The sequence below is a fragment of the Paramisgurnus dabryanus genome, chromosome 20 (assembly GCF_030506205.2).
Source record: "Paramisgurnus dabryanus chromosome 20, PD_genome_1.1, whole genome shotgun sequence".
In the NCBI taxonomy this organism is placed as follows: Eukaryota; Metazoa; Chordata; class Actinopteri; order Cypriniformes; family Cobitidae; genus Paramisgurnus; species Paramisgurnus dabryanus.
Window position 1 is genome coordinate 30,029,153 of NC_133356.1, and position 11,757 is coordinate 30,040,909.

At 37.0% G+C, this 11,757-nt stretch overlaps 1 protein-coding gene across 1 annotated transcript; it reads right to left on the minus strand.

Moving 5' to 3' along the window:
- Positions 1-5,074: 5,074 nt before the first annotated feature.
- On the minus strand, positions 5,075-11,129 carry cst7 (cystatin f). Its single transcript, XM_065248520.2, has 4 exons — positions 10,889-11,129; positions 9,266-9,429; positions 9,055-9,174; positions 5,075-6,198 (listed from the first exon to the last, which is right to left on the minus strand). Exons 1-4 carry the CDS (start codon positions 10,944-10,946, stop codon positions 6,103-6,105), a joined length of 438 nt encoding a protein of 145 aa, XP_065104592.1. The 5' UTR covers positions 10,947-11,129; the 3' UTR covers positions 5,075-6,102.
- Between the last annotated feature and the right edge of the window lie 628 nt (positions 11,130-11,757).

Below are 11,757 nucleotides of genomic sequence, written 5' to 3' on the forward strand. Positions count from 1 at the left end.
TCCACTAATAATGTAAAAAAATATACTTATATTATTACAATGACAAGATATGATAATAAAATATTCTCTTGTGTAAAATAATTATTTCAAATTTGCTCCAAATGGAAAGATAGATGTAGTGGGTTGGGGGGGCTCAGTCTGTCGTATATGTATTAAGGGGGTGCCCCAAGGAAAAATGGTTGGGAACCATGGGGTATAGAGCATTGCATTATCAGGGCAAAAGATTATGAGAAACCCAGGGAACAGATACTGATAAAACAATGTATCCTTGTATGTCACTTTGGATAAAAGCATTTGACAAATGCATAAATGTAAACTAACACAATAATTTCAATATAGCCATGGCTAAAGTTAAGAGAAAACTTTGATTATGTTGGCTTGACAAAGCCAACATACTGTTCTTCGATCTAAGCTTATTATTATTATTATGTTGGCTTGACAAAGCCAACATACTGATATTGTATTTAAACTTATTATTATTATTCTTCTTCTTCTTCTTCTTCTGAGACTAAAATTTCTGCGGCTAACTCGTCCGACAGCTTTCAAGCTACATCCACGAAATTTTCCACGGACATTCTGACTGGTCTAAAGAAGTGTGCTATATCTTTTTGACGGGATCCGACTTACAGAATTCCTAAAACGGGACATTAAACTTCGGAAAAGTCCCATTTACTTAACATTGCGACAAACTTTGACGGGTCATAGCTGCAAGCGAGAAATTTGTAGAAACTTGTGGGTTACCACTTTTCAAGAGGCTGGCAGGCACTGTGAGAACATACCTCACATTGGGGTGTAAGCTGTACCCCTTGGGTGTAAGAGGACCCCAAAATTCCCCATTGACTTATAACGGGGCAGGAAACATGCCCATATAAGGGAATAAAAGCGTCCCAGATGGAATATCTTCGCTTTACAGTGTCACAGAGACATGTGGGTGGGCTCATTTTACTCAGGCATCCAATCAGTCTCGGAGGATTCTTATTGAGGTATTAAGCCACGCCCCTAGCAACCAAATATGAGCACCCTAGCAACATAATAAACAAAGCCTTATATCTCTGGATCCGAAAATCATAGAGACATGGGGGTTGGGTCTTTTGGTCATGTTAGCCTTATGCTAGCTCCATGCTAAGTCATACTAGCTTCATGCTAGTTTAGTGCTAGCTTTATGCTAATTTCATAATAAATCATGCTAGCTTCATGCTAATTCATGTTACCATCGTGCTAGCTTCATGCTAATTCATGTTAGCATCGTGCTAGCTTCATGCTAATTCATGTTAGCATCGTGCTAGCTTCATGCTAATTCATGTTAGCATCGTGCTAGCTTCATGCTAATTCATGTTAGCATCGTGCTAGCTTCATGCTAATTCATGTTAGCATCGTGCTAGCTTCATGCTAATTCATGTTAGCATCGTGCTAGCTTCATGCTAATTCATGTTAGCATCGTGCTAGCTTCATGCTATTTCATGTTAGCATCGTGGTAGCTTCATGCTAATTCATGTTAGCATCGTGCTAGCTTCATGCTAATTCATGTTAGCATCGTGCTAGCTTCATGCTAATTCATGTTGGCATCGTGCTAGCTTCATGCTAATTCATGTTAGCGTCGTGCTAGCTTCATGCTAATTCATGTTAGCGTCGTGCTAGCTTCATGCTAATTCATGTTAACGTCGTGCTAGCTTCATGCTAATTCATGTTAACGTCGTGCTAGCTTCATGCTAATTCATGTTAGCGTCGTGCTAGCTTCATGCTAATTCATGTTAGCGTCGTGCTAGCTTCATGCTAATTCATGTTAGCGTCGTGCTAGCTTCATGCTAATTCATGTTAGCTTCATGCTAATGATGCTAGCATCGTGCTAGCTTCATGCTAATCATGCTAGCATCGTGCTAGCTTCATGCTAATCATGCTAGCATCGTGCTAGCTTCATGCTAATCATGCTAGCATCATGCTAGCTTCATGCTAATTCATGTTAGCATCATGCTAGCTTCATGCTAATTCATGTTAGCATCATGCTAGCTTCATGCTAATTCATGTTAGCATCATGCTAGCTTCATGCTAATTCATATTAGCATCATGCTAGCTTCATGCTAATTCATGTTAGCATCATGCTAGCTTCATGCTAATTCATGTTAACATCATGCTAGCTTCATGCTAATTCATGTTAGCATCATGCTAGCTTCATGCTAATTCATGTTACCATCATGCTAGCTTCATGCTAATTCATGTTAGCATCATGCTAATTCATGTTAGCATCATGCTAGCTTCATGCTAATTCATGTTAGCATCATGCTAGCTTCATGCTAATTCATGTTAGCATCATGCTATCTTCATGCTAATTCATGTTAGCATCATGCTAGCTTCATGCTAATTCATGTTAGCATCATGCTAGCTTCATGCTAATTCATGTTAGCATCATGCTAGCTTCATGCTAATTCATTTTAGCATCATGCTAGCTTCATGCTAATTCATGTTAGCATCATGCTAGCTTCATGCTAATTCATATTAGCATCATGCTAACGTCATGCTAATTCATGTTAGCATCATGCTAGCTTCATGTTAACTTCATGCTAATCATGCTAGCATCATGCTAGCTTCATGCTAATCATGCTAACATCATGCTAGCTTCATGCTAATCCTGCTAACATCATGCTAGCTTCATGTTACTCATGCTAGAATCATGCTAGCTTCATGCTAATCATGCTAGCATCATTCTAGCTTCATGCTAATCATGTTAGCATCATGCTTAATCAGCCTAGCTTCATACTTAAACATACTAACAGCCAGATAGCCTACTAAACTAAACTTCTATCAAACCGTTTTAAACGTTCAGGCTACGCTTTGTCAAGCCAACATAAAGTTTGTCAACAAACTTTTCTATCTAGTTATTATTATTCTTCTTTTCATACTTTTTTCTCACAGTAACTCCTCCTAGAGCTTTCAAGCTACACCCACAAAACTTTACAAAACTTTTAAGACTGGTACGTAGATTGTTGCTATGACTTTTCTAACTGATGGGACCTACCGAATTCCTAAACGGGGCGCTCAAACACCCCAAATTTTCCATTGACTTAACATTGCGACAAACTTTAACGGGTCATAGCTGCAAGCGAGAAATTTGTAGAAACTTGTGGGTTACCACATTTGAAGAGGCTGGCAGACTGTGTAAGAACATACATCACATTGGGGTGTAAGTTTCACCCCTGGGGCGTAAGGACCACCCAAATTTCCCCATTGACTTATAATGGGGGAGGGAACATGCCCATATAAGGGAATAAAAGCGTCCCAGATGGAATATCTTCACTTTAGAGTGTCTTAGAGACATGGGGGTGGGCTCAATTTAGTCAGGCATCCAATCAGTCTCTCAGGATCACCCCATAGCTATTAAGCCACGCCCCTAGCAACCATTTTTGGGCACCCTAGCAACATATCCCATAGACTGCCATCATAAAATGTCCAGATGGATATCTTTGCAGCACAGTGTCACAGAGACATGGGGGTGGGCTCATTTTACTCAGGCATCCAATCAGTCTCGGAGGATTCTTATTGAGGTATTAAGCCACGCCCCTAGCAACCAAATATGAGCACCCTAGCAACATAATAAACAAAGCCTTATATCTCTGGATCCGAACATCATAGAGACATGGGGGTTGGGTCTTTTGGTCATGTTAGCCTTATGCTAGCTCCATGCTAAGTCATACTAGCTTCATGCTAGTTTCGTGCTAGCTTTATGCTAATTTCATAATAAATCTTGTTAACTTCATGTTAATTCATGTTAGCATCATGCTAGCTTCATGCTAATTCATGTTAGCATCGTGCTAGCTTCATGCTAATTCATGTTAACATCGTGTTAGCTTCATGCTAATTCATGTTAGCATCGTGCTAGCTTCATGCTAATTCATGTTAGCATCGTGCTAGCTTTATGCTAATTCATGTTAGCATCGTGCTAGCTTTATGCTAATTCATGTTAGCATCGTGCTAGCTTTATGCTAATTCATGTTAGCATCGTGCTAGCTTTATGCTAATTCATGTTAGCATCGTGCTAGCTTCATGCTAATTCATGTTAGCATCGTGCTAGCTTCATGCTAATTCATGTTAGCATCGTGCTAGCTTCATGCTAATTCATGTTAGCATCGTGCTAGCTTCATGCTAATTCATGTTAGCATCGTGCTAGCTTCATGCTAATTCATGTTAGCATCGTGCTAGCTTCATGCTAATTCATGTTAGCGTCGTGCTAGCTTCATGCTAATTCATGTTAACGTCGTGCTAACTTCATGCTAATTCATGTTATCGTCGTGCTAGCTTCATGCTAATTCATTTTAGCTTCATGCTAATCATGCTAGCATCATGCTAGCTTCCTGCTAATCATGCTAGCATCATGCTAGCTTCATGCTAATTCATGTTAGCATCATGCTAGCTTCATGCTAATTCATGTTAGCATCATGCTAGCTTCATGCTAATTCATGTTAGCATCATGCTAGCTTCATGCTAATTCATATTAGCATCATGCTAGCTTCATGCTACATCATGTTAGCATCATGCTAGCTTCATGCTAATTCATGTTAGCATCATGCTAGCTTCATGCTAATTCATGTTAGCATCATGCTAGCTTAATGTTAATTCATGTTAGCATCATGCTAGCTTCATGCTAATTCATGTTAGAATCATGCTAGCTTCATGCTAATTCATGTTATCATCATGCTAATTCATGTTAGCATCATGCTAGCTTCATGCTAATTCATGTTAGCATCATGCTAGCTTCATGCTAATTCATGTTAGCATCATGCTAACTTCATGCTAATTCATGTTAGCATCATGTTAGCTTCATGCTAATTCATGTTAGCTTCATGCTAATTCATGTTAGCATCATGCTAGCTTCATGCTAATTCATGTTAACATCATGCTAGCTTCATGCTAATTCATGTTAGCATCATGTTAACTTAGTGCTAAACATGCTAACATGGTAACTTTTGGTATCATGTTTACGGAAAGTTATAATACTAAACTAAACTTGTTTTAAATTTCTCTCAATCTGTTTTAAACATTCAGGCTAGGCTTTGTCAAGCCAACATAAAGTTTGTCTTCAAACTTTTCTATCTAGTTTTGTTTTGTTGTTATTGTAAGCCAGACTTAAAATAGTCCTTTGGCCTGAAACTCCTTGAATATACGCCAGGGCTGTTATATTTAGACAAAAAATATATATTTTTTCTATTAACCCTATGTCATTTTATTTTACACACTTTCAGTTAATGATTTTTTTTATTCATTTTGTTAAAGATCTATGGTTATGCTGTCCTGATTGACACTGGGTGTTATCCCAGACTGGGTTTAGATTAAGTCAGAACTACGCTTTAGTTATATTAAGGTATTTCAATCACTTTTCTCAAATAGGCCTTACAAAAAACATTTCTGGTATGCTTTTCAAGACAACTGTACTGCCCTCCAAAGGCTAAGCAGTAACTACGCAAACACTGAAACCGAGAAAAGTTTTTATACCAGGCAGTCAAACATGTTACTGCAATTTTTGCACACATGTTTCTCTGAAATGGGACAAAATTGAACCAGGAGACTTTGTCACAAGACACACCAGATCTCACAAAGCCCAATTCACCCCTTAACACAATTTTGACCAAATGCGTAGTTACTGCGCTTTGGCTTTGGACGGCAGTATAGCACTGATATATATTAAGTTGCTTTCAGTTAAGACACATTAGACATACTAGTCTGGGACTAGGCTTAAACCCTGTCTGGGGAACGTCCCATTGATTTCCAGTGGAAAGTCTGCATTCCCATTGAATGCTTGTACACATTTATTGATCATATGTCATGCATATTTCTCAGCAAGTAGTAAATGAGTAGCACATATCAACTGAATAAATCTGTTCTTATAAACCCATCAATTGGCACTTGTGTACAGTATAGCACAGCTAAAGATTGAAGATATATACACTGAGACATCTCTTCATCATTGAAGACTTAAGCTTAGCAGTTTATAAACTAAGATGATGTCCATCTAGAGATGAACAGCCAGTCACTAACCTTATTTTAATCAGTTTATGTTTAATAGTTTGCACTATTCACTGCTTCATTTTTATTTGTGTTTTAATGAAAAAGTCATTTCAGAGTATCAAAAGAATTACAGTTAAAATATGTGGTTGACATTTTCTTCATCCACGGAATGGACCATACTTCAAAGTGACAGAGGAACGTCTAGAAGACAAAAACAGTTCATCAAATGTATAGAGATCACATTTTATTACACAAAGCAAAACAAAAAAAGCTTTACACGATCAGTCATGAAAAACTCAAAAATATTAGGTCATTTAAAACTAATGGGATGTCATTGAGGTCTCTACAGTGAATAATTTTATCTTACATCATAGGGCCTTTGTGACATCATGTGTGACATCATAGGGCCTTTTTACACCTGGTCACTTCATTCATTTTCTCTGATCGAATAGTTATCTATACCAGTAACGGTATCGTGCCTGACACCAAGCTCATGTACTTGTACTCGTAAAAATAACCCGATATCAAAGACCGATACCTCACGTCAACCTCAGCAGTGTGGAAATATTTCAAAATCAATGTCCTTGGAGGTTATTGGACACTGAAATTTGGGCTTTGAAAATTTGTGATGATAAGCACATAAGAATGAAGTTTTTTTTTTATATGAGTTGAAGTTGTAAAAAAATGATATGTTCATTAGTCTCATTGTGTTGTTTTTAGAAAATTGCCACATAAAAAAATAAACAACAAAACAGTACAACAGGCATCGTATCGGCAAATACCAGAGAAAAAATATCGGTACTCGTACTCAATCCTTAAAAAGTGGTATCGGTGCATCCCCAGTTATCTGATCGCAAAAAGACCAAGTTTAAATGCCCTCCGAAAAGGATTTGAATCTGATCACTCAAACCACTTCAGGAGGTGGTGGTCTGGGACGCATTTCAGATGAAACTGGGCAAGTGGTAATAAAGCTGGTATGTCAGTGCTTTACTCCTCCCAAACATAAGTACGTCACTTTCAAGTTTGCCGGGAAAGAGGCATACAAAGCTCATTGCTTTATGGAGTCCTTTAGGAAAAGAGTTCTGACACAGACGTCCAAAAAGCTCGGCCATCACGTGATTCATGGGCCGCATTTTGAATGATTGAAATGACTCAATTCCAATTTTTCATGTGGCACAGATCAGATATGACCCATGAACGTGTAAACAGGAAAAACGTATAGATTTCTTATTTCTCCGATCAGTTTCAGGCCTCATTCATATGTGGAAATTAATCAGATATGAATCAGATACATGCATTTGCGTCCGCAATGTAAGCGAACAGATTTGATATTCCCATGTGAAGACGGGTCGTGCATTATTGAATATGCAACGCTGGCGAATGACGACACCACCCACAATGACATGACAAGATTTGTAAATCCAGCCATGGGGACTTTAGTTCCTGGAAACTCATAGTGAGCCATTGAAATACATTTTGGACTCCTATAACATCATTCATTACCTTATCACACTCTGCGACATGGATTGTTTAAACTTGGGTACGACAAGCATGTAAACATAATGCAGGGCTGGATTTGAATTTGTCCACTGAGATCTGAATGGATCGTTTGATGTTGGGTCGTGTTGCTAATTGCTAATCGCAGGGAACCGGACCCCATCCACTTGCCATATGACTGGAAGTAAAGAGAGATCATTTTGAGGAGTGAAGGAGATTTGCGTTGCTTAATAAGGGCACATGACTTTTAAGAAAAGAAAATAAAGCTCACCGAAAATGACTACATTTTCATTTTAAATTTCAGTGTCATCAAATGTTTTAAAACCAACCGACAGTACAAACTTGAATTGTTGAGAATAAAAAAAAATCAATAGTATGAACACTATGAAAATTTTATTAAATCAAATTGGAATAATATTAAAGTTGCCATGAAAATAAAATGAAAAACTATTTCATTCTTTTTTGCAAAGATAAATGACAAAATATGTTTGCAATTACATATTAACAAGGTCACAGTCATTTACTAAAAAACAAGTGTAAAACAAAAATCTATCTTGTTTTGTTGTGTTACTTTTGACCCACCTGTGTGTTACTTTCGTTTCGTCCCAGCTGTCAGGGTCAAAAGTACCAGTGCGGTACTTGTGCTCAAAGTGAAATTATACTGAAGTCATTCTACATTTGTTCAAAATTTCACCTGGTATTGATAGAGCACACTTGTGAGTTACTGACCACAGATAAAATCTCGGTCTATAACATTATCTTTTAAAATTAAGTTTTTCTGAAAAATTGTACTTTTGCCTGCTCTCCCCAAGTATTATATGAAGTTCTATCAACAAAGTTTTTTTTGACAAATAAAATCCACTAATATGAGAGGATTAGTATGGTCAGCTGATGGTATTGTTAACATGTTTAACACTCCCTCCAACAACTTTGAAATGCATCAGACTATGTAGTATATAAGCTTATAATGTTTATGCATGTTTATAATGTATAGGCTTTATGCCCAGCTGCACTACTTCTTGAACTTCAGCCAGCTCCTTGTTTCCTGTCTGCCATTATTGGACAAACTGATTAATCCAGGTGTGCCGGACCTCAGTAGTCACAACAACAATAATCAGACACACCTGGATTAATCAGTTTGTCCAATAATGGCAGACAGGAAACAAGGAGCTGGCTGAAGTTCAGGAAGTAGTGCAGCTGGGCATAAAGCCTATTGACTGTGTGCCGTGTATATCTTGTGCCTGTATGATTTATAAATATACAAAGAACAAGATTTAAAAAAGACACATAAGGCACTTGTTCTTCATTTAATTTACTGTTAATTATAATAATACCCCTGACTCAGGGTCCTAAGGCGGGGTAGTGAATACTGTATTTGAATTTTGCGTGGGAGTAGAAGATCGGACTGATATCCGTTTTGCCAAGACGCATTTATGTGGCTGAATGGAACAGTTTTAACAAATAATCAGAAAGGGATCCGATCAGAGAAAACACATGAAGTGACCAAGTGTAAAAATGCCCATAGTATTGACAGTACTGCTTCATGAAAACCATACATACCTGCTTTAATAGACTGTCTGTCTGAAAGGGACAGTTGGGGAGGTCATCATTATTGCCCATCTTTCTGCACATAGTTCGGGAGATCTCTACTGTCAGAACGTAGACGATACCTTTCACTATCTATAAAAAAAAACAGACATGGGCATGACACACTTATTAATTACACTAAAGGTATACATACCCATACATATAACATAAGCCTAAACTCTACCTGTCTCTTTGCATCATCAATAGCTGATGCTCTGAACAGAAAAGCATCATTGGATTTATTGTTGAATGAGTATGTTCCCACCAGGACAGCCTTCTTTACACCCGTGTCATTTGCACTAACGTTTTGTAGAGCTCCTGGAATCGGCCGCCAGACATAACTGTCAACTGCATTTCAACAAACATATTAGGGTGATTCTCACGAAATTCGACTTATGACATGATGATAAAAAAAGTAAATGCTTTCAAAATAAGAAGCATACAGTTACAAACATCTCTTCATGTAATATTTTGCTCATGATTTCAAATGACATCATACAAACCAATTTTTTTTTCACATTTAAGGGGAAATTTTCATTACTGCAATGTGTCCATGACTGGATTTGGGTGCTTTGACATGGAAATATTTATAATTTAAAAAAATAAAAGCTTCATTGCATGTTATACTATAAACATTTACAGTAAAGAAACATGTGGTATTTGGTGATCATTAGTAAATGTAGTGACAATAATAAGGTATATAAATGTGTCCAAGATCAATTTTCTCATCCTCCGCAACAATTTTCAATCATTGTTTAAGCCCTCAAGGAACTAACATTTTCAACAACAAAAAAAATTGTTGGAAGGGACATAATTGACTGAGACACTCAAGATGGCTACCATGTAAGCAGTTCTTATTTTTTCTCTCCAGATAAAAGTTGAAATTTTGTTTGTCATAGTACCTAGACAACTTTTTAGTTCTCATTACCGAAACATGAGTTTGTAAATGCATATATTTAATGTAATATCATGTTTCGGTAATTATTTTTTATAATGATAATCTAAAAATGTTAATAATTCTATAGGAAATATTTTTAAATCCTCTATAAATAATGGTTATAGTAAGTTCAGAATTCTGATGCTGGACACCTTCTAAATCTGGATTTTGTGAGAATCACCCATTAGTGGGATATTTTCACAAATATAGATCCTACAAAATGCTGGGTTGGGTCACAAATGGGTTAAACCCAACTTACTGGGTGATAATTTAACCCATGCTGTTTAGTTATAACCCATTGTTGGGTAAAATCATGCGCGTAGGAACCAATTTATGTGGGTGGGAGAAGACCCACCCACTTTTTAAGCCCAATGATATTGGACTTTTTCTCTATTTTAGCTGTTCACTTCTCAGTCAAATCCATTTGCACTTAAAGAATGCCCTAATACATTTACATCCATTCTGGGTTTTAGCCACACACCCAACGGCTGGGTTTGAAAATAACCCAGCAGCTTTTACAGTAAGTATGCTCAGTATGTAATATTTTCATGGCTGGTTTATGAAGATGTCAAGTGTAAGACATTAATATAGATTGTAAAACATTATTGTAATTTACTAAATATTGTTTAACTCATTTATTTTCTAAATATAAATCAACACATCCCCATATGGGGACAAGTCGTGTCACCAGACCACCATGTGAAGTCATACTGAAACTAGTTTTGTCTAGTTGTCTGGAGGACAACCTAAATAAAAAGTAACACAACTCCAATCTTTCACAACAGTTAACCGTCATTTGTATAAAATCACCAAAAGCACACAGACTCCAAAACCAAATCCACAGAAATAAAAACATAAAAGTGATCTTACCGAGTGAGCATAAGCCTGCTAGAAACAACAACACAAGAAGATGATGACAGACCCTCATGTCTGTTAATGTAAAGTCTACACTTCAACTTCCTGTTCAGCAACACTTTAACCAGCATGCAGCAGATCTCAAACAACAGTCACATCTTCATTGGTCGAGAGGTTTGGTGCCTTCACAGACTGAGAGGCGCTCCAAGGCGGCGGTCAGGTGGAATCAATCAACTCTACTGATTACTGTTTGAAACATAAATGATAATCCACAAGCATTGCGAGGCACATTGGGGGTTATTTCTGTGGTGAAATATTTCTATAAATATCAGACTTTTCAGAGACCACTGTAATCGAGAACAAAGCACTGAATCCTTCCTCAATTCAAATGAAACTAACTGTGTTTGTGCTTTAGTGCTTTGAAGGATCCGAGTGAACTCCTGTGGTTTTCAGCCACATCCTGTGATGAAATTCACTGATAACTGTGCTGCACATATGTGAGTATTGCATATCTGACCGGTTATCAAGTCTCAAGAGCTCTGTTGTACGACTAAGCATGCAAGTTTTTCAGGACCTTACAATTTTTTGATGTGTGTGTAAACTATGGTTATTTTTTCTCGGTATATGATCATTGTGTTGATATTTAAATGTCTTATTATATTATGATGATATTTGAATCAATTGGTTTGCTGACCTATAAGATTTGTTTCATTACTTTATTAAATTTAGTGGTTATCAAGTTTATTTAATTGCTTTCTCTGGCCAAAGATTAGCACTTTAATAAATGCTGATCTATAAGATATTTGATGTACTAACAAAGATTTATATTTTTATTTGTTTTGCTGACCTATTTGTTACTTCACTTTATAAAAATCTCTGACTTA